The sequence below is a fragment of the Serinus canaria genome, chromosome 15 (genome assembly GCF_022539315.1).
Source record: "Serinus canaria isolate serCan28SL12 chromosome 15, serCan2020, whole genome shotgun sequence".
Classification (NCBI taxonomy): domain Eukaryota; kingdom Metazoa; phylum Chordata; class Aves; order Passeriformes; family Fringillidae; genus Serinus; species Serinus canaria.
Window position 1 is genome coordinate 4,307,907 of NC_066329.1, and position 21,907 is coordinate 4,329,813.

A 21,907-nucleotide genomic window follows, 5' to 3' on the forward strand; every position below is an offset into this window, starting at 1 on the left:
AAATGTGCAAAGATGTTAGAAAAGGACTGTCCAAGTAATTAAGCCAGTCCAAGACTTCTTCATGAAGAGCAGTGCAATCTCCATCCCTTGGAGTTGGCATCTAAGCCTCAGGTCTTTCTTCTCACTGGAGTTCAGCAGAGTCAGAGCTTCCCTTGAGGGCTGAAGCATTACAGAGAGGAGATTCTGGCTGTTGTCAATCAGGAACCTTTGGCCAGGCTGGGAAGAGGTCACTGCTGAGTCCTTCAGCTGTGCCTGCACTTCTGATGAGGAGTTAATGACTTCCAGGGACTCTCCACTGCTGATGTCTGACAGGGACAATTAAGGATCTGCTCACCCTCAAGGCTCTGATCAGATGTTTCTTTCTGTTTTGCAGTCTGAAGGATTTTTACAATTTCTATGAAGTTGTTGGCTTAAAATGGAAGGTAAGAGTTTGTCGGGTGGAGAGAGAGGAAACCGTGTGTGGGAGGGAGAGAAAAGGAGTGGTTAGAGAGGAGCTGGGTGAGAAACAAAGGCAATCTAAGAGAAGCAGTGATGGGGGTAGGGTAGGTCTCCATCCCTGCCCTTTTTTTTTTCATGGATGTGGCTCTGGCTGCTGCTGACCGGGGCTGTTGTGCCTCCAGGCCAAGCGGAACCGCGAGCACTGGTTCGATGACCTGCCACGGACTGCCTTCCTTATTTTCAAAGGTAACTCACTCTTCATGGTAGCATGGGCTCAGCTGGCAGGAAGAGCATTCTTTACAAAGACAGGACACTCTGAAGGAGCTTTCTCTTGTGTCCCTGGCAAACACCTGAGGGGAGGCCTTCTAACCAGCTCCATGTGTATCCACAGCCTCTGAGGCCAGAGACTTGGATTCAGAGCCTCCAGGGAGGATTTCTGTCCTGTAAATATTCCTGTGGAGTGGGATTTGGGTTGTCACAAAAGCTGTTAGGCTGCCTGGTCCCATTCAGCTCAAGGACAGCAGTTTGGGAAGGGACAAGAGAGGCCTGAAACCCCCATCAGAGTCATATCTTGCCAATTTACCTCCTGTGGCCCAAGTTCCCTGACTGGATGTCACCATTCAGAATTAAGAACCTGCAGCTCTTCTGAGGTGGTGTGTGCTCCTGGGGAAGAGCTGGCACCCTCTGATCCAAATACAGCTGCCACAGGAGCCCTCAGAGCTCTGCTGATGCTCCCAACCCTCCTTGTTCCAGACACAGAGCATTTACCTCTGTAAATTACCCCAGAATTAGCACATAGAGACCAAACAGGGCATCTTGGGGGCTGAGGATAATGACCTCATTGCTGCTAAAATTCTAAAGGATATTTAAACTTGTTCCCAAAAAGTGGAAGTTAATCAGATCTGCTGATCTGTTTAGCTTCTATGGAAAATGTCTCTAGGGAGAAGACAGAGGGATCTGTGGTGTGGAGGATGGTGTAAACCATGGTTTGTTTTGTCATCCTTTCCTCCACACAGGCATCAACATCCTGGTGAAGTCCCGTGTGTTCCAGTACACCATGTGTGAGTAGGAATAGTCTGCTTGGCTCCCTTGCTTGTGTGGCTCTGGTGTGCTGGCTCTGCCAGCCCTCCAAGGAGTTTGGAGGAACTTTCACAGAATTCCCAGAATGACCAGGCTGGAAGAGACCTTCAGGATCAAGTCCAACCCAGCCCAAACATCTCAACTGAATTCCGGCACCCAGTGCCACACCCAGGCTTTGTTAAACACACCCAGGGACGGGGACCCCACCACCTCCCTGGGCAGCCATTCCAGAACTTTATCACTCTTTCTGGGAAAAACTCTTTGCTAATATCCAACCTGAATTTCCCTTGGTGCAGCTGGAGGCTGTGTGCTCTGGTTGTGTCAGTGCTGCCTGCAGACAGAGCCCAGCCCAGCTGAGCACAGCCACCTTTCAGGAGCTGCAGAGTGATGGGGGCACCCCTGAGTCTCCTTTTCTGCAGGCTGAGCACCCCCAGCTCCCTCAGGGCTTCCTCACAGGGTTTGTGTTCCAAGCCCCTCACCAACCTTGTTGCCTCCTCTGGATGCACTCATGCATCTCAACATCCTTCCCAAACTTGGTGTGGTCTGAGCTGTGGTTCATGGACAAATTTTGGAGTTTTGGTGGAGAGGGAGGGAACTGCTGTGTTGTCCCACCAGCCTGGGCTCTCAGCCCTCCTTCTGGAGAGGCTCCCTGGCTCTCCTCACAGCACCTCTGTGGGGCTTGTTGCATTTAGGTGGGTTGGTGGTCAGCTTTCCCAAACCTTGGGGGTTTATTTTGCAGCTGAAGGATGCTGGATGAGGAAGTGCCTTCCCAGTGAGCCACATTCTGTTTGCTCTCAAGGAGCTGTGAGCATCCTCACTGCTGGAGGGATTGCTTGGCAACTGAGCTGCCTGAGACAGGGAATCTGTGCTCCTGTTCTCTAGAGGAGGAAGAGTGCTTCTTCCTGCTGCTGCCTGCTGGCTTCTAAGTGATTATTCCTACTCAGTAATTTGGGGCTGGGCATTTTGGTTTTTTCTTCTAGTTTTGTTTCCTTTTGAACATAAAGGCACTGCATCTCTTAAAGGCCTGGAGAAAGACTTGGGGGAAGACTCACAATTTGTGAGTTCTCTTTGTTCATTACCTTGGAGCCAATGCCACTTGTTCTGTATTGTATTCTTTTTGTTGGCCTAAGAAATGGATACCCAGGAGTGGTTTTGCTATGGGTTTTTCCTTTCTTTTCCAGACACTGTGGTGGCTGTGAATGGAATTTGGATTCTTGTTGAAACCTTCATGCTGCAAGGTAGGAAACATCACAGCTTGTTGCTCCACTGTGGTGCTGGGGGATTGGAAAAAAAGAAGGGCTTGAGAAAGCTGTTCTTGTGTCTTGCAGGAGGGAATTTCTTCTCCAGGAATGTCCCTTGGAGTTACATAGTCTTCCTCACAAGTAAGCTGATGCCTCCCAACAGAGCTGTGTCATTTCCTGAGGACTGGGGAGGGAACTGCAGTTATAACTCAGCCATGGGTGTAGAGCCTCCATCCAGAACAATGGTGTGCCTGGCAGGGATTGTTTTGTAGACTTCTCCTGAGAGAAATCTCCATGCACACAGGGAAATGTGTTGATTTGGAGGGGAAGATTCTCTTTGGCACCTCACTGAGAATGAAGAGGATGGGTGGGCTCTGTTAAACCCCTGTTGAACAGAAATCCTTAAAAATCCCCACACATCCATGAGGGCAAGGCTTCCCATGGGCCTTTCCTGAGAGGCTGCTCATTCCTGATGCTCTTGTGTTGCAGTCTATGGCGTGGAGCTGCTCCTGAAGACCACTGGGCTGGGGCCTGTGGAGTACCTGTCCTCAGGCTGGAATCTGTAAGTGCACATTCATCTTTTTGGGCTGGAAACTCCTGAGCCAAGCCTGGAGAGAGGAGATCATCAGCCAGCTGTTCAAATTCTTCTGCCCCTGGCCTTGTTAGGCTGGAGCAGCACCAACCCCTCTTCTCTGCAGGAGCACTGCTGATAAATCATTGCTCTTACATTTATTTGATTTCATTTTTCTTTCCAGCTTTGACTTCTCGGTCACCCTGTTTGCATTTTTGGGGCTCATGGCACTGGCATTCAACATGGAGCCCTTTTACTTCATCGTGGTCCTGCGACCCCTCCAGCTGCTGAGGTGAGCTGGGAAAGGCTGGGAAGAGGGAATTCCAGAGAGCAGGTGGGAGGAAACAGGCTTGTTTTCCATCAGTCCCACTGGGGACTGAGCTCCTTAGCAGGAGAGGGCAAGGATTGCTCTGTGGGAATGTGACCGTGGCACACAGGAATTGCGTGGGGTAATGGGATTAGCCCGAGTTATCAAAATGAGAGATAACAAAAAACTTGGGATGGGATGTGAAAACCCCGTGCTTTGGAGCTTAAGCTGATCTCTAATAGAGATCAAGGGATTTACTGGGGGCAGATTATCCTGTGTCTGCCTTCGTGGGGTTCTTACACCTCCTCTAAATTGTCTGATGCTGTTCAGAGAAAAGCTTTTCTGTCAGGGTGAGATGGTCTGAGCCAGTTTAATAATTTCCATTGAATTACCAGAAATTACAGTTTTCAAAGGATGCTGCTTTCTAGGGTGAAGTACTGCCCTGCTCCAACTGCATCTCTCACTTTGAGCAAGACCATGGCCTGTCACCTCTCTGCAGTTCAGGGAGCTGGGGCTCATTAACCCTCTCATGTCGAGGTACACTCACCTGCAAAAACATCTCCAGAGCCATAGGGGGAAGGGATTTGAGGTGAAATGTTTAGTTAAAAACAAGCTGATGTAATTTAGCTCTTCAGTGAGGATTTTAAGAACACTTCATGACACTCAAGAGGGGAAAAAAAAATAATGTTTTCTCTATTCCTCCCCTGCCAAAGCCTGTTTGGCAGCTGTGTTCCTCTGTAAAGGCTGATGGGGTTGCCAAATCTTAAATTAGCAGGCACAGTGTAGTTTTCTTTCATCAATTTTTATTGGGTCAGGGGGGAAACACAGAAAAGCTTGTGTCTGGGGGAAGCAGGAATGAATCCTGACCCTGTACACGGGCCTAGTGTAAGTTCTTACAACTTTTAGGAGTTTTAAATAGCTGTTTATGCATCATGCCATGTAAAAAGACAGCTTTTTTCCCCCTGAGATCCTCAGTCCTGTTGAATGTGTCATAAACATTTAGATGGGACAGCAGGAAGGTGAGCAGAGACCTCTTGAACAAGAAGTTAGGAAAGTCAGGAAACCTCCCTGTCATTGACCTGCAAGGTAGAGAGGGCTGGGATTCTCCTTTTTGCTCTTTCCCCCAACACAAGGAGAGCTGCAGGGTGTGGGTGACTCCTGGCCTCTCCTTTCAGGCTGTTCAAGCTGAAGAAACGCTACAGGAACGTGCTGGACACCATGTTTGAGCTGTTCCCTCGCATGGCCAGGTACCACCTCTGCTCCTGGGGTGCTGCCAGGGACAGGGGAATGAAGGCTTGGGCTCAGGGCAGGGACCTGTCCCACCTGCTGAAGGGATTTAGGGGTGATGGCAGGGACAGGGCAGTGAAGGTTTGGGGTCAGGGTAGGGACCTGTCCAGCCTGCTCTGATCTCTCAGTGGGTAGTTACTGATTCTTCTCAGCCAGGGGAGTGTTCATCTTCCAATTCCATGGAACAGCAACACTCCAGCACCCTGGGCTCCCCCTGCTTTTGGGTGGTAGGAGGATAACTGAGAGTTTATTTTTAGTTTTTCTCCCCCGTCCCAGCTCTTGCTGGAAGACAAAGCCCCCGTGGGAAGAACATTGGCACAAATCCCCTTGGCCCCAGCTGTTCCCTGTCCTCAGCAGAGCCCCTGAGAGCATTTTTGTGGAATGGTGGGGCAGAGCTTGAGTGCCCCTGGAGCTTGAGTGCTGCTCCTCAGCCCTGCTTCCCTGCCAGGAGGCCTGAGCTGGCTGGAGAGCCCTGCTCTTGGCACAGTCCCTGCGTGCAAGGATGTGCAGAGGGCACAAACAGTGTGTGGTGTTCTTTAGTGAAGGAGCTGTGCAGAGATGTTTATTTAACAGAAAAGGACAGGCTGGGAGGGGATCCAGGCTGCTCTTTGGTTTCTCTCTTCAGTGAGTGGCTCTCCTTGTCCAAGGGCTCCCTGAAGGAGAGCAGGCCAAGAGCTGCAGAGCCCCAGCAGCAGGGAGGGTGCGCTGGGGTTTCCAGTGCTGCTTCCCATCCCTTGGAAATTCCTCCCAGAGCAAACAGCCTAGGATTTTGTGTTTCCCTGCCTTAGCAACTCTTCAGCAGCACAGTATTCTTTCTGTTTCTGCCTCCAGCCTGGGTTTAACCCTGCTGATCTTCTACTACTGCTTTGCCATCGTTGGCATGGAGTTCTTCGCTGGCGTGGTCTACCCGAACTGCTGCAAGTGAGTACCTCAATCCAGCCCCCTCAAGAGTGCTCTTGGTGCTCAGCCAGCAGCAGGGAGCTCTGGCAGCTCCATTCCCTGTGGAGAAGTGGCCTGGAGCTGAATGGGGTTTTGTAGCTAAGGCAACACGTGGCAAAAATCCAGGAAATACTTCATTTCTCTTGCCCCATGCCTGGAAGTGTCCAAGGCCAGGTTGGACAGGGCTTGGAGCAACCTGGAATGGTGGAAGGTGTCCCTGCCCATGGCAGGGGTGGAAATGGATGAGCTTTAAGGTCCTTTCCTACCCAAACCATTCTGTTTCTATGATGCCAGAGTTACTTGCCCAACGACAAGTTCACCCAACATTAATTCACCTGGTCCTGGACTCTAAGCTGTGCTGTGCCCTTTTGACCTTTAATGATGGCAGACCACTTGGAAATGCCAAGCTTGAAGGGTGTGAGCCAAGGAACTCAAACTCTCAGTTTCTCTGGTGTAATATTTGCTGAATGATTAGAAAGACTCCATGTCCTCCCTGAGCTTGTGCTGAGCTGCGAAGGGGAGAGGATTCCTTCCAGAGGAAAAGACAAATATTGGCCAAGAGGTAGAAATTGCCACTCTTCTTACCACCTTCTAGAGGGGCTGGTGTTTATAACCTTTTGGATTTTCCTTGGTTTCCTTTCAGTCTCTGCTAATTCTTTGTCCTGATTCTTTTCTCCACCCAGCACAAGCACAGTCGCAGATTCCTACCGCTGGGTGAACCACACAGTTGGCAACAAAACAGTTGTGGAAGAAGGTTATTACTATCTCAACAACTTTGACAACATTCTGAACAGCTTTGGTAAGGGCACTTTTGTCCCTAGAAAAGATTATCCTGTGTTCCTGCAGAGCTGGATGGCTCTGGAATGCTCGTGTGAGCCTGGGACTCTCCCAGGCAGTCCTGCTAATGCACCTCACTCAGCATCCTGCTCTCTCTGTCTGGAGAGCTCCAGCTGACTGATTGTGCCAGGATGCTTTGCAGGGTAAGCAGAGGTCTCTCAGAGCCAGCTGGAAGGCAGCAGATCTGTTCTGCTTGGTGATCAGACCAGAGGTGTTCAAGGAGGGCATTAAGGCACTGCCCTTCCAAAGAGCCAACAGCATTGTCTCTCTTTAAACCCTCTGATGAAGAATAATTTGAATGTGTTGATTGCTCTCCACGACTTTTTGTAATGTGTGAGCAGAATACTTATCTCCCGGAGATTTCAGAGGTCTCCATGCTCTCTGGTGAGGAGTCAGGTCTGGTTTCTTTAGGAAACAGGGATGAAGCCATGCTGCAGGTTCTGTGGGTGTGACCCTTTGTCTGAAGGAATTGCAGTGGGGAGGGTCTGCATTCTCTCTGGATTTGCTGTCTTTATTCAAACTTGGCTGTCACGTGTCAGTCTTCCCTGTCAAACACTTTATCTAAAGATCACTGTGAAACAGGTCAGGATGGATAAAACAATTACCTGTGTGTGTTTTCTCCCTCTGGTGTGCAGTGACGCTGTTTGAGCTGACGGTGGTCAACGACTGGTACATCATCATGGTGAGTGAGCCCTGCAGGCAGCACAGACTGCCAGCTCAGGCACACCTTCCACACCACCACTGCTTTCCTCCCATGCTGGCTTTGTTGCCAGGTGTCTTTTGGCCCTGACTGTTGGGAGGCATTTGACCCCTGCCATGCTGCTGGGCACGTTTCAGGCTGTACAGGCTGGACAAATGAAGTCACCCTGTGCTCCAGTTTGTCACCCTGCTGTCTAAAGCCACCAGCTTTGGATGTTCTGTGTGTTTGCTTGTAGGAACATCTCTTTTTAGCTGCAAGGACCTGTTGGGGCATTGAGCATTGCACAAGCAGTCCCTGGGGGCAGACTGTTTATGCTGCTTTGTTGATAAGCAGTTAACACTGCCTCTCCCTCCTTTTGAGCACTGCTCACTTCTTCCCTCTCCTCTTTAGGAAGGGGTGACATCCCAAACCACTCACTGGAGCCGTCTGTACTTCATGATCTTCTACATTGTGACCATGGTGGTGATGACGATCATCGTGGCTTTCATCCTGGATGCTTTTGTGTTCCGCATGAACTACACTCGGAAGAACCAGGATTCAGAAGGTCAGAGCTGAGGCCTGGCTGACCTGCAGCCTTGTGTCTTCTCTCCCTGGTACTTCATGTCTCTAGGAGAAAATGGGATTGGCCAGGAAAAAACAGATTTTTTTAAATTTTCTTTTTTTAACCTGACGTCCTGAGCTCATTCTTTTGCTCGTTGTTCTTTTGCTTGAGCTTGTTCTTTGTGTGATATTTCTGTCTGGTCTTTCTGCTCTGCCCCTCATCTCTCCCCCAGAATTCCCCAAAAAGCATTTGTGGGTGTATTGATGTGGCTTTTATATCTGTCTTTGTGCATACACACATGCAAACTTCAACCACTTGAGCCATTTCAACCAAACTCTTTGAAGTAGGCAGTCCGTGTACATTTCATGCAAGGTTTCTAGGAAACACTGCAGCAATGATGTAGCAAAGCTCAACGAGGGACCTTGCAGGAAGGGAAGATTGATAATTTTATTAAATCAATTTCCCTTCCTCACTAATACTCTCACTGGCGGCAGGATGTGTCTCCAAGGTGATTTGCCAGCACTTTTTGCATGACCTGGAGGACAGCAGACACTGCCTGTCCAGTTCTTTCCCCATTTTCTGGTTGTGCTTAGGCTGCTGACTCTGTGCTGGGTTTGGACATGCCTTTCCCTCCAGGAACTGGCAGGGACTGGGCTCTGCATCCCCCTCATCACTTCTGTCCTTTTCCTCCTGAGCTGGAGGTCTGGAACTGCAGGCACCTTCCTGACTGCTGATTCAGGGCCAAAGCCACATTCATGGCTCACAGCCCTTCTCCTGCTGTTCCTTCAGGTGAAGGCTCCACCCCCCTGAGTTTTAGGTGCCAGAAGATCAAATTTGTGTGGCACAGGAGCTGCTAATTAGGGAAACACTTGTGATCCTTCCTGCACCCAGTTTGAAGGGAGCAGTGAAGGACATTGGTTAGCCCTGGATTCCCAAGCTCTCTTAGGCAGGTGAAGATCAAAAGGCAGAAACTCTGAAGTGTTTATTTAATTTCTTAACATACAGGCCAGCAAAAAAAGCTACAAGATTTATTATTTTTTTAAAATACCAAGGAGCCTGATGAGAATAGTTTGAGTCAGAAGGTTTGCTGGCCCTTCTCACTAGTTAACTCTCTCCCTGCCTTGTTGGGGGTTGAGCATATCCCAGTTCCAGTCACAAAAGCAGGTACAGACTGTACCTGACCTCTGGCTTGGTGCTGTGTGCTTTAGGCTTTGCCTTCCAGGTTATCATAGCAGCTGTTGAAGCAATGCTCATCTTGGTGACTTTTTTTCCCCCTCTTTCTGTTTCTTGCCTCTCCAGAAGATAATGGCATTGTTCTGGAGAAGGAGATCTCCAAGGAGGAGGTGATTGGCATAATTGAGCTGTACAAGAGGACTTCAGCTGCCACTGAAACAGCTCAGCTGCAGAAGATCGTGTTGCAGATGGACAAATATGGGGTAAGAGGAAACACTGAGAGTTCTCACTTTCAGGAGAGGGAGGTGTGCCAGGGCCACTTTGCCTGTGTGGAGAGAGAAGATCCACCTGCCTGTGTAGTGTTCAGGGCTGAGCTGCTGGAGGGACTCTGCAGCATCCCAGAATTTTGCTGCTATGGAAAAGCAGCAGCTGCTCCCTGCATAGCCTTGACAAAGTCTGGTCCATGCTGCCTGAAAACCTCCCTAAGAGCTGTCCTGGCCCCTGCTGACTGAAAAAAAGCAGATTTACTTTTCCTCTAAGGAAGCCACTGTCTCATAATTCTCCTGCTTGTCTCTCTGTGCCATCAGAGAGCCCTGAGGCTGGGACAGTCCTGGAGCATTATGCAGCAGCATGATGGCATTGGTTCCTGATCCTTCCTTTCTCCATGGCACTGCTAATGCTTCCATTCTAAAACATTCTGAATTGGGAAAATGAGCTTTTGTCTCAGAACTGTTGTCTCATGCATCTGGGCAGAGCTGAGTGTTTGTTTTAACAATGGCCATTGTACCCCGTGTCACTGTGGCACAGGTGCTGCTGCCTCTCAGGTGACAGCAGAAGGGGCTGGGGTGCTCTGAGCTCACCAGTGGGTGGTGAGTGTCCACAGGAAGGAGGTTCCAGGACAGATCCAGCTGCTCAGTGACTGATGAATGTCTTTTTTGGTGTTTCCTCCTCCTTGCCCCAACTCTTCAGCAAATGTCCACAGTGTTCCTGGGACGCAGGTCGAGGACCAAGAGTGACCTGAGTATGAAGATGTATGAGGAGGAGATCCAGGTATGTGGGCCTGAGCTGGAGCTGCCAGCAAGTCAGTGATGAGAGCATTCCCTGCAATAACAACCCATCCTTTCAAGCACTGGGCACTGCTTTCCTCTGAGCCCAGGGGTTTGTTACCCCACAGAGCACATCAGAGCTCCTCTCTGGGTGCAGGTGTGTCACGCCAGTGACAGTAACCACCCTGGGGGTGTGCACAGGCACTTCTGCTTTGCTGAGCTGCCCTGGGCTCCCCAGGTGTCTGCTGGGGCTGTGAGCACAGTTTGGTGCTGCCTGGGGCTTGGCTGCTGAGCACAGAGCTCTTAAACCTCTGGAATGTGGTTGTGTTTGAGCTTAGGTGTGTCTGTCTGACACAGAAACCAAGGCTGGCTTGTCCCAGGCAGGCCTGCCTGGTTTGCAGGCTGAGCAGGATGGAAGACAAATAAATCAGCAGATTCCCTGGATTTTTAGCACCCTCCTGCCAGTGTTACCCGTGGTCAGGAGCTTTCTGCCATGGGTGTGGTCACTGCCAAAGGCAGTTGAAGGTCGTGGGCTAATGTAATGGTTAGTGCTGAAAAAATCAATCTTGCAACCATTTGAATCTGTCCTTTGTCCCCAGAGCAGACAGATTGGGAATGAGTCCTGAGTCCCCTTAAGGAAAATGCACATTATTTACCATGGGCCTGGCTCACCTGCAGAGAAACCTCCTGCCTGTTCTGCTTGGTCTGTGACTGAGGGATGTGACATCCTGGCACACCCTGGGTGCTGCCCAGCACCAGGGGCTGCTCTGCAAGTCCCAGACATCATGGGAACAGGCATCCTCAAGCCCTGGGTGCTCAGGAGGGACATCCTGAGGGTGGGAAGTTTCCTTGGGCTGTGGCTGGCAAGGTGTCAGAGTGTGCACCACAGGCATGCTGCAGTTAGCTGGGCTGTTCCCAGGTTAGGCTGTACCCAGGGCTCTGTGCCTGGAAAAACGTGTCCCCACTGCTGGCTCTGCTCTTTTGGGGTGATCCTGATCCCTGCCTGTTTCCTCCCCTGCTGCAGGAATGGTATGAGGAGCACTCCAGGAAGGAGGAATCTCAGACACCAGTGCAAGAGCCTGCATCTGCTGCCAGCAGCTCGCTGAAGCCCCTGAGCCTCCGGCAGCGCTCCCAGACTGTCATTTAGGCCCAGCTAACAGAGCCACCTTCTATGCAATAACCTAGAGTATTCCTGCCCAGCCTGGGTTTTGGGAGGGTGTAAATAGATCTGTCAGTGTACCAGAGTAGGGATCAAATCTTGCCCCCAGCAGTGGTTGCTGAGAAGCCAGAGGCCCTGGGGGCTCGGGGGAAGGCTGCTGCACACAGATGGAGTGTGATGCCATGCTCAGCACATCTGGGCAGAACAGAGCCCTTGTCCCTCAGCCCCTTCCCAGGCTCCAGCTGCTGCTGCTTGTCTTAGCACTAACAGACCTTGGGGAAAGGGATGTGTAATCCATTAACAGCAGGGAATTTGCTGAAGTCACCTGCTTAACAGTAAAGCTTGGGCCCTTTTAGAAGATCCTTGTTGTTCAAAGGGTACCATTAACCTAGGGACAAAAGATCAGGGAGTGAGTTTTTGTTTCTGCTCCACCTTCCTTACGCAAAGAAAGGGGAGGTGGTGAGAAACCTCAGCACTTTTGGAAGGGCAGCCTGCCCTCCCCCTCCTTTTTGGCACACCTAGATGCACTCCTCTACTAGCTCCAGCTCTGTAGTAGCTCCAGCTCTGTAGTAGCTCCAGCTCTGATTACTGAATTTTGCTGTCCCCAAGTAGTTCTGAGGCAGAACTGAGGGCCAGCACCCCATCATGCTGTGGCCACAGGTGGGGCAGGGCTTTGGAGACTCTGTCTTTGCATCACTGCTGGTCAGTCCTGCCTGTGGCACTGCCTGGGCTTGGGCTCACCTCTGCAAACCCCAGAGCTCCTGTCTCTGCTCAGGGAGGGGGATTCTGCAGGGTGACATGGCTGTGGGGCTCTGCCACTTGGCCACCTGCCCTGGGAAACCTCTCTGGCTGGCCCTTAGCTGGCATGAATGACTGGGAAGAAGAGTGAAAGGTTTTGCAGCTCCAAGTCTGGCTTTTTTCTGCTGGCTCTGGGTTAAGCAGAGCTCCTGGGCATCACAAAGTCCTGCTGGTCAGTCCTCATTCCAGCTGAGCAAGTGCCGGCCCAGAGTGGGGCTCCTCCCTTGCAGGAATGTTTCTCAGGCTGGAAAAGATCAGCTCAGTCGGGTGTTGGGAAGATCCACTGAAGAGCTCTACTGTTCCCCTGGGTTTTGGATGCAGGAGGAATGTGGAAGTCAAGGATCCTTCTCACCTGTCTGCTTTTCTGCACCTGAGAGCTGAGGGATGAGGAGGAAGGGGGAGAAGGGATCCCTTCCCAGCTCTGCCACATTTATGGGATTGTGGCAGTTGTGTCATCCTTTGAACCTGTCTCTCCAAGTCCCTCTTTTCCCTGCCAGCACTGGAGGTTCTGAGGGCTGGAGTTCCCTGGCAGCTGGGAGGTTCCCTCACCTCTTGCTGTTTGATCTTTCCTCAGGTTCAGACTAAAAGTTGAGCTTCCTGAGGAGGCTTCCCCCTTCTCCCAGTGCCCCAGGCAGTGGGAGATGAGTGTCCCCATCCCCTTTGTCCCATGTGCCTCTCTTTCCTTGGTGGCCTCACCTCATGGCACAAGGACTGCAAGAGAGGGCTGATCCTACCTGGGCAGCTCAGGAGCATTTCCTGGGTGGGTGAGACTTTCAGAGGGAGGCAAGACAGAGCTGCTTCTGGAAATCTCTCCCTCCATGGCACGGTGGGAACACTTGGAAGGAGTGGGCGAGCAGCACACACGCACCAGTGGCTGCTCCCAGCCCTTGCCAAACTCCCTGGGTGCCTGACAGCAACTCTTTGTTTTCTTTCTGGATACTTGCAGGTATGAAACTACTTCTGAGCTGACCCATGAAGGACCTTAAAGGGCTGTTTTCCAAACCATAAATTCAACCACAAATTAAGGAGCAGTGCAGTTGTTGCTCTTGCAGTTGCTCTGCGTGGAGTCGCAGCCCAGGAGGTTTATCCAGATTAGTCCTGGGGCTGCAGGAGATGGTGTTTATTGTGCTTTTACTTGTGGCCAGGAGGAATGAGCATTATGAAGGTTAGTGGGGGAAAAAATGTGGCTGTGGTTAATCTCCACATTCCCCTACAGCTGATTTCTCCTGGCAGGGCTATCAGTGACTTTTTTTTTTCTTTGGGGGGTGTTATTTGGGTGTGAAAGGAGCTGTGGCTGTAAGCTGTGCTGAGGAAGGCACTGAGGGCTGATCATGCAATAAAGGGCTCCCTGGAGGGCTGGGGGTCAGGGTGCTGCCTCCAAGGTGTTGATCCTCCCCCACATCCCCCCTGTGTTCATTATTTTTGTATAACCAAGGAGGGCAGCAGCAGTTTGCTTCTTCCATATGACTTTGGAAGGAAACAAAGTTTGAGTACGGGGCATCCCCTTCTATTTATCCTCCTCTCCCTCCCCCCACACACAGACTGACAATGGAGACAATCATTTTGTAGGGAGCATGGGAGGAAGCACTGCAGGATTTTGTATGCTGGCGTTTTGTTTATAAAAAACCTGATTTTATGGACGTGTCTGTCAGATGTTCTCTAGATTTTTTTCAGGCGCACTAATAAAGAGCATCCTCGGCTTCGTAAAGGCTTCCTTTCCTCCTTCCCCTCTTATTCCAGAGGTGGGGCTGGCCAAGCTGGAGCATTTCCAGTGTTTGAAGAGGAGCCTGCCTGCCCTCTCTGGTGGCAAGTGCTTATGTTGGGAATATTTTGTGTGCATGCCTCACTGAGCTGCTCCACATTCCTGTTCCAGGACATTACAGAGCCTGTCTTCCTTATTGCCTTCCCCCTGTCAGCTTTTTCCCTAAACATCAAGATAACTCTTTCAAAGTTAGGGTTTTTAAGGCTGCCCTGGTGCAGGGTTGAGGCCAGAAGGGGTGTTTGACCCTGCACCTCTGTCCTGGGACGTGTGCCAGGGTTTGGATTGCTTTAGCCCTGCCTGTGGCAGGAAGTGGGCGTTGTGTCCTGGATCTGGCAGCTGCCAGAGCAAGATCGGGGCAGAGCCGATGGCTGTGGGCACAGGGAGGGTTATTTTTTGTGAAAGCTGCTGGTATCTGTTAGAAAAAGGAGAAATGCTCCAGGCCCAGGAGGAAAGGAGGAGGAACCAGGTCTGGCGGTTGTGGTGTTTGCTCAACACCCCCCTCTCCTGTGGGGCAGGGATGTGGGTGTCCCTCTGGCGTGAGAATTTACTTTCCAGCCTGTGTCCTGTGTCCTCTCCAGCTGGGAGCAGAACCACCAGCCCACCCCTTTATTCTTCTGGCACTGTGGGCCCTGCAGGAGTCCCTGTCCCCAGGACTGAGCTCTGCTGACCCCATTCCCAGTGTGACAGCACGTGACTGCTCTTGGGACATCAGCTACTGGAAACCACTTCCCCATTCCCTCGGGAAAAACCACTCTGGGTGTCCTAGGCTCCTCAGCCCCAGCTGTTCCCTCTCACCCCAGAGGCTCTGTGCTGAGTAAGGGCTGAGTCAGACCAGCACAGAGCAGGAGCAATGGCCCTTGCAGCAGGCAGAAGTCAAGGTTGGGTTTGTGTTTGTGGTTTTGTTTTTTTTTTTTTTTTTATTGCAATTTTTTACAGTGCCTAAATCTAGTCCTGCCAGAGGTCAACACTATGTGTGGAAACCTCCAAGTCCTTTCCTACAGCTCTGCCTATCCCAGGAGAAGGAGAAAAGTAGGATCTGAAACTCAGGTTGAAAAACATTACTAAAAAAAGCAGGGGAAAAACCAGCCTCCCTTGGTTTGGTGTTTGTTTTTCCCTCAGGCTTTCCTTGCACTAAACCCAGTGCGTCCCTGGAGCACTGTGTCCCCTTAACCCTGTCTGGCTGTGCCCTGTCTGCTGTTCCAGCCCATGGTGCCAACAGGCACAGTCCTTCCCAAGGACAGATGTGTGCCTGGGCCGTGGCAGTGCCACCCTGTGCAGCACAACTGCCCCAGCTCTGTCCCAGAGCAGGGCAGGGAGCTGAGGAGGCAAAACCAGCTGTCTACTGCCCCAGCTCTGTCCCAGAGCATGGCAGGAAGCTGAGGAGGGGAAGGTGAGCTGAGGAGCAGAACCTCCCCTGCCGTGCCCCCGAGCTGGAGCTTCCCCATCCCCTGGTCCTGCCCCTGTCCCCTGACACGCTGAGGTTTTGATGCTGCTCCTGCCCAGAATTCCCTAAATTACACAATTAAAGAGAGCGAGGAGAGGATGTGGGCACTGCCAGCTCCGTCCCCAGAGCACAGCAGGGCCCGAGGGCTGGGCTGGCACCTCCAGCAGCACGGTGAGACCGAGGTGCCCTTGTCCCCCTGGCAGGGACAGGGGAGGGCACGGCCAGCCCCCACTGCAGTGGGAGGCAGAGCAAGCTCCGGGGCTGGAGCTGCTGGGGCCGCTCAGGGGGTGGGGAAATGGATGACCCTGAACTCGGTGAGCAGGGCCACGCACAGGAACAGCAGGTAGGAGGCGATGAGGCAAATGCCATAGGGCTGTCCCAGGTGGAAGCACTGTGCCGGCACCGTCACCAAGGAGAACACCAGGCTCAGCCCCAGCGCCCCGGCCAGCACCCACACCAGGGGGCTGTCAGGCTCCAGCTGTGGGGAGACCAGGGTGATGTGAGGTGACAACGGCTCCTGCTGCCAGCCTGGCCTGTGTCAACGTGTCACCACGGCCTTACCTTCACCAGCGGCTGGCTGCTGGTCATCTGCAGCAGGCAGCCCAGCCCCACACCGACCAGGATGTCTGGAGCATGTTCAGGATGGACACACAGCACCGAGCCCATCTCTCTGTCCCCCATCCTCCTCTTCCTGCATGGCTGAAGCATTATCTCTCTCTGTGCTGAATGCTACCCTGAGCACGCGAGGAGAGGCTTCACCCAAAACCCACCCTAGCAAGGCACAGCCCCCTCCCCCCCTCCTTCCCTTTGGCAAATCCCAAATCTGCCACGGTCCAGCCCAAACTCCTGCCCAGCTGGAGCTGGGGCAGCTGTGGGGACAGGTGGTGCTGCTGGCTGTGTCCCTGCCCTCCCAAACCCTTCACTGTCCCCTTGCACTGTGGGAACAGGGGGATGCTGCTGGCTGTGTCCCTGCCCTCCCAAACCCCTCACTGTCCCCTTGCACTGTGGGGACAGGGGGATGCTGCTGGCTGTGTCCCTGCCCTCCCAAACCCCTCACTGTCCCCTTGCACTGTGGGGACAGGGGGATGCTGCTGGCTGTGTCCCTGCCCTCCCAAACCCCTCACTGTCCCCTTGCACTGTGGGGACAGGGGGATGCTGCTGGCTGTGTCCCTGCCCCTCCCAAACCCCTCACTGTCCCCTTGCACTGTGGGACACTGCAGGCTTTGCCAGTGTTGGAGGGACTCTGGGTTGGATCCCAGTCCTCTCCAGGGATCCCACAGCACAAGGGGCTCTCTCTGGCCTGTAGGCAGGGAAACTGGGGCAGCTCCTGCCCCCTGTGCCAGCACCCTGGCCCTGGCATGCACAGGATACTGAAGATGATGCCCCCGAAGCAGGCGGAGAAGGCCATGCGGGGATAGCCCTGCCGGGCCATGGTGAGGTCGGAGAAGGTGTCTGTGGAGGGACAGAAGGAGACCTTGGGCATGGCAGGGGTACCCCAGTGTGTGCCAGGGGGACACTGGGAGCAGCAGAGCCCTCACCCCCGATGCTGTTGCCCCAGGCCAGCAGTGTGAGGCCCAGCACGGTGTTGCTGAGCTGGAAGATGATGCCCAGGGTGCGCAGGATGTTCACCAGCTCGGTGGCTGCAGCGTTGATCCACATGGCACTGGCCAAAAACCCAAGGAAGGCAAACACCTGACAGGAAGAGGAGCAAGCTGGTCCTGGTGTGCATCCCACAGGAGCCTGCACACCTCCTGGTGCCCCTTCTGGGGCATTGGGAACTGGGAGAGAGCTCCAACTTCCTGCTCTGCACCAGGAGCCCCAGCCCAGTCTGGGGCAGGCTGTGCTGGTCCCTGGTGGGTATTCGCGGGGGGGGGACACCTTACACAGTGATACTTGGGTGGCTCCTCATTGCTTGTGGTGATGAAGATGATGAGGGCCAGGGCAGAGGCAACCAGTGTGACCAGTGCCCAGACTGGGAAGATGCCCTGGATCTGGTAGAGCCCATCTGCACATGGTGGGGAGAGGAGGGACAGAGAGGCTTGAGGTGGAGGTAAAGCCTTGCCAGTTAAAGCCACCTCTACCCTAAGCCCCCACAGAGCTGCTTCCTTTGTGCCTCAGTTTCCCCAGGCAGGCCAGGCCCGCTTCATTTTCCCCCCAGGACCTGGATGCTGGGGAGCCCAAGCCCCCCAGCCTTGTCAGGGTGTATCCAGCTGCAACCACAGCTTGGCTCTTTCCTGCCCATCCCTCCTCCCCACAATGGGAAGCCAGCTCTGATGGGCTCCTGCAGTCCCCAGGGCTTTGGTGGCCATCTCAGTCCGTCCCCTTCTGCAAACTGAGACTGCCCCAGGCTCTTACAGGTGCCCGACTTCAGTGTGAGGATGCAGAGCAGGGGGCTGGTGAGGATGTGCAGGCAGTTGAGGGGTCTCTTCCAGTTCAGGTCATCCTTGTCGGGGTCCACAACAGGAACGGTGAGCAGCAGCACCAGCTCCACGGGCACCTGACACGGGGACACGCACCTGGGACACCCTGCGAGGTGCCCCATGGCCTGCTCCCAACCCCACTGCCCCTGCCCCACCCTCCCCACTGCAAAGCCTGGGGGGACAGAGCCCCAGGGGCCAGCAGGGATGGGGATGTCCCTTGGGGGGCTCCTCCTGCCTCCTGTTGTCCCCTGCTCACCTTGAAGGCCTTGAAGAGCCGCCAGTACCAGGGCTTCCTCCTCCACTTGCGGTAGTCCAGGGGGCTGAGGGCCGAGGCGAGGATGCGCAGGGAGCTCTCCCGGGAGGGCAGCAGGGGCCGGTACTCCTCCCCTGCGAGGGGCCATGGGGCTGAGCGGGGTGGGGACTCCTGTGTGTCCCCAGGGAGCTCCCCCTGCCCCATGGGCTGTCACCTCACGGGCTCAGTCACCCCTGCAGCAGCCTGGGGGGCTCTGGGAGCCCCGAGGACGGAGCAGAGCCAGCCATGAATCCGTAGGGAACAACGTACCATAGTCCCCACTGTTTGTGCCCGAGGGCTCCGGCTCTTCCACATCTGTCGGCATCTCTGTGGGGAAGAGAAGAGGGCAGGGGCACTGGAAGGGCACCCCAACACCCCAGGGGTCCCATCCCAGCTGGGCAGCCCTTACCTGGCTCCCAGGCTCCAGGAGGAGCCAGCCCATCCCTGCGGTGCCGCCGGTGGATCCAGGTGCAGAGCACCACGGTGAGCACGTAGAACACGTAGAGCCCCAGGTAACCTGAGATGGGGGAGTGATGGGGGGCTCACGGCACCCCCGGGCTGCTCCCACCGTGCCCAGCTCCCACAGCGCTCACCCAGAGCCTCTCCCAGCCTGATCCTGCCCAAGTAGAGCACCACGAAGGTGAGGAAGACAGCCACCATGTAGAAGATGACATCCCTGAGGAAGGGCCTGGAGGCGGCTGTGAAGGGCTTGACCAGGGCGATGCCCCCGGCCACCACCGTGGTCACAAACACACCGGCACCTGCCAACACAGGGGGACTCTCCTGGGCCATGGGAACATCCCACAGCCCCAAAATATCCCCCTGTGAGGACATGGCACTGGGGCTCCCTTACCAAAGATGGCCCCGATGGCCAGCCCTGCTGTCCGGGGGTCAGAGAAAGCCACCACAGCACTGAAGACATCAGGTGCCCCGTTCCCAAAGGCCAGGAAGGTGACACCATGGAGAGGGGACGTCAAGGAAAAGACCTGGTGTCCTCCTCCCCATGGGGACATGGGTGCTGTGCACCTCTGTCCAGTGCCAGCACATGACCACTTGTCCCACTGTAATCTCTCAATGGGTTTCCCCTGGCACGGTGCCGAGGGGACAAAAAGTGACCCTGTCAGGGCAACCTCCCCTGCCCTGTCCCCACATGCCTCCTGCCTGAAGCCCCTGTGATTTGACAAGGATACTGCCACGTTGTGGGACAGCTTCAGGTTGGTGGAGATGGCTGATAAATTGGGGCAGAAGCTGGAAGGGCAGAAAAGCAGAGAGGTGATGGGGCTACTCGGGCTCCCGCTCACTCTGGGGACAGTCCCCTCCTCTGCAGGGCCACTCACAACTTCTCTGCTGTCACACCGAGGATGATGAACAGGTACAGGAGCCAGAGAGCCTGTGGGGTCAGGGGTGGCACAGAGAGGGGTCACTGGGGTCCCCACCACATGCCCCCCCAGCAGAGCATCCCCAGCACTGCCCTTTCCCGTCCTTACATAGAGGGTGACAGCCAGGGGCAGCAGCCGGGGTGGGAAGACACAGAAGACCCCATCGAGGTAGTCGAGGAAGCCCCCGTCCAGGTGGCAGTCGGGGTTGCTCCGGATGAAGTGGCACCACTCGGAGCTGTTGTGCTCCCGAACCTCCCAGCACTGCGGAGCACAGGGGAGGGTGCTTGGCCGGTCCCCCCCGAGCACCCACTGCCCTCCCCGAGGGGACACTGCCCACCCGAGGGGACACTGCCACCCAAGAGCTGCCACGGGGCTGCTTTGGCAGATCGCTGTCAGCCCTGCCTCAGTTTCCCCACCTGTGCTACACGTGCGTGGGTGGAGGGCTGTGCCAGGGCCAGCAGAGGTGGAAACCCTTGTCCCCACCCCATCCATGTCCCCACACAGCCCACACCCACCCCGGGCCGTGGGAAGGCGCCGGCCTGGCAAGCAGAGGTTTTCGGAGGAGAAAACCAGCAGCGGAGGAAATCCGGGTGAGATCCCTGCAGCGATGGCGGGGACATGCCAGGCGGGACGGGACGGGACCCCACCACCCCGGCAGCACCCAAATCCCTCCCCGAGTCCCCCCCTGGATCCCAGCGCAGCCCCCAGACTTACATCCAGGCCCCGTGCGTGGCTCAGAGCATCCCCGCCGGGAGGGACCGTGTGCCCCACGTCCAGCAGCAGCGGGGTCCCGGCTGGCAGCGCCCCGGGCAGCTTGGGCACCCCGGCCAGCCCCGTGAGCCCCTGCCCCATGGTGCCCTGTCCCTGGCGGGGACAGCCCCGGGGGACACCTACCACCGGCAGCGCTCCCCGGGGGCACGGAGCGGGGGCTGCCCCCGGAGACCCATCCCGCGCTCCCGGGCGAGGCCGAGGAGGGGTTAAAAATGAATAGTAAAATTGGAAATTATAATTAAAGCTAAAAATAATAAAACGGATAAAAAGCAGAGCCTCCCGCGGGCTGCGCCACGGCCCCGCCGGGGGGGCTCAGCCCGGGAGAACGGCACCCACACCCCGCGGAGAAGGACCAGGGGACCCGGGGGCACCCCGAGGGCAGGAGGGGACAGGGAGGGGACGGAGAGGGGACAGGGAAGCCGTGGGGCGGGTGGGGACGGTGACCCGGGGGGGGGGGGGGGGGGATTCCGGGCGGGGATGCAGGGATGGATGGATGGGCAGAAGGGGGTACCGGGGGAACCCCACCCGCGGCGCGGCCCCACCGTGTCGGCGCGGCCCCGCTCCGAGCGCGGGCAGCTGATCCCCGCCGGCCCCCCCGCCTTAAAGGGGCCGCCACCCTCCGCCCTTAAAGCGACAGCGACACTCTCCCGCGCGGCTGGCCGCCAGAGGGGACACACGCGGCTCTCTGCTCCGGGCCGTTCCTCTGAGGCCGGACAGCCACCCTGCGGACTGCGCCCACCCACAGCCCCCCCACGCTGAGCCCCTGAGAACGGGCGGGCTCAGCGCGGGATGTGCCCGTGTGGGACAGCCTCGGCACCGGGCTGCACAGACCCCGTGCCGGCGGTCCCACAGCCCTCCGAGGGGCCGGGGCCCCTCTCCGCAGCGGCGTGCCCAGCTCCAGGACACCCCGGCCTCAGCCGTGCCCCCTGCGAGCGCCTGCCCTGTTTGTGGGGTGCAGGCTGGCTCTCACGGCCGGAGCCCCAATATCCTCATGGGATTCAAAGAACCCACGGGATTCAAAGAACCCACGGGACTTAAAGAACCCACGGGATTCAAAGGTCCATTTCCCACCCTGGCCCGTTTCCCCCCAAGCTGCGTTCTGCCCTTCGCCCGGAGAGACGTGAAGGGAATTGCGCAAGGCCGGGGCTGCTGTGGCTCTGGGGCCCGCGGGAAGCAGCAGCACCCCGTGTATTCCCCCTGCCCGAGCACAGGGACACGCCGGGGCCGGGCCGCTCACGCGATGGGTCCACGCGTGTCCCCCGAAGGCGGGGAGGAGGAACCTGCGCACATCTCCTGAGGGCGAGGGGCTGGGAGAGGCGGGATGGTTGCGGGGGTATGAGTGTGAGGCTGGGAGAGGCGGGATTGGAGCGGGGGTATGAGTGTGGGGTGGGAGAGACGGGATGGCTGCGTGGGTATGGGCGTGGGGCCGTGGGCTGGCATCTCGGGGCATCTCAGGGGTCCCCACGCCTCGGAGCGGCTGGGGGCGTGGCCTCGCCATAGCCCCGCCCCAGACTCCGCCCCATATGAGGAGTTTATAGAGGGCAGCGCTATGGGGGCGTGGCCATAAACAGCGCCCCGCCTCCAAATCGTACCATCCAGTTGATGCCCGGCCGGGCTTATGAGGGCGTGGCCACACTGAGGCTCCGCCCCAATCCAGCCCCGCCCCACCACTAGAACGGGGCGCAGCGGGGCGTGGTCACCATGAAGCCCCGCTCTATCTCC

General features: G+C 55.6%; 2 protein-coding genes across 5 annotated transcripts in view; one reads left to right on the plus strand and one right to left on the minus strand.

Moving 5' to 3' along the window:
* TPCN1 (two pore segment channel 1) overlaps positions 1 to 13,827 on the plus strand; it is a 42,545-nt gene extending 28,718 nt beyond the window's left edge. For all 4 annotated transcript variants that reach the window (XM_018916517.3, XM_018916516.3, XM_050980397.1 and 1 more), the window contains 15 exons: positions 374 to 422; positions 621 to 684; positions 1,455 to 1,499; positions 2,700 to 2,756; positions 2,847 to 2,900; positions 3,249 to 3,321; positions 3,515 to 3,622; positions 4,813 to 4,884; positions 5,756 to 5,845; positions 6,547 to 6,662; positions 7,336 to 7,382; positions 7,791 to 7,944; positions 9,241 to 9,377; positions 10,084 to 10,164; positions 11,185 to 13,827. In XM_018916517.3, the coding sequence (XP_018772062.2) occupies positions 374 to 422; positions 621 to 684; positions 1,455 to 1,499; positions 2,700 to 2,756; positions 2,847 to 2,900; positions 3,249 to 3,321; positions 3,515 to 3,622; positions 4,813 to 4,884; positions 5,756 to 5,845; positions 6,547 to 6,662; positions 7,336 to 7,382; positions 7,791 to 7,944; positions 9,241 to 9,377; positions 10,084 to 10,164; positions 11,185 to 11,307 (1,270 nt within the window). In that variant the 3' untranslated portion in view covers positions 11,308 to 13,827. The remainder of the gene's footprint in view (positions 1 to 373; positions 423 to 620; positions 685 to 1,454; positions 1,500 to 2,699; positions 2,757 to 2,846; positions 2,901 to 3,248; positions 3,322 to 3,514; positions 3,623 to 4,812; positions 4,885 to 5,755; positions 5,846 to 6,546; positions 6,663 to 7,335; positions 7,383 to 7,790; positions 7,945 to 9,240; positions 9,378 to 10,083; positions 10,165 to 11,184) is intronic.
* Positions 13,311 to 20,766, minus strand: SLC8B1 (solute carrier family 8 member B1). The gene is made up of 15 exons (XM_050980399.1): positions 20,129 to 20,766; positions 19,523 to 19,675; positions 19,373 to 19,425; positions 19,225 to 19,283; positions 18,889 to 18,993; positions 18,629 to 18,796; positions 18,445 to 18,552; positions 18,306 to 18,362; positions 18,000 to 18,130; positions 17,679 to 17,820; positions 17,207 to 17,328; positions 16,862 to 17,015; positions 16,695 to 16,775; positions 15,885 to 15,949; positions 13,311 to 15,801 (listed from the first exon to the last, which is right to left on the minus strand). The coding sequence occupies exons 1-15, from the start codon at positions 20,264 to 20,266 to the stop codon at positions 15,604 to 15,606; spliced, it is 1,734 nt and encodes a 577-aa protein (XP_050836356.1). The 5' UTR covers positions 20,267 to 20,766; the 3' UTR covers positions 13,311 to 15,603.
* Positions 20,767 to 21,907: the final 1,141 nt, after the last annotated feature.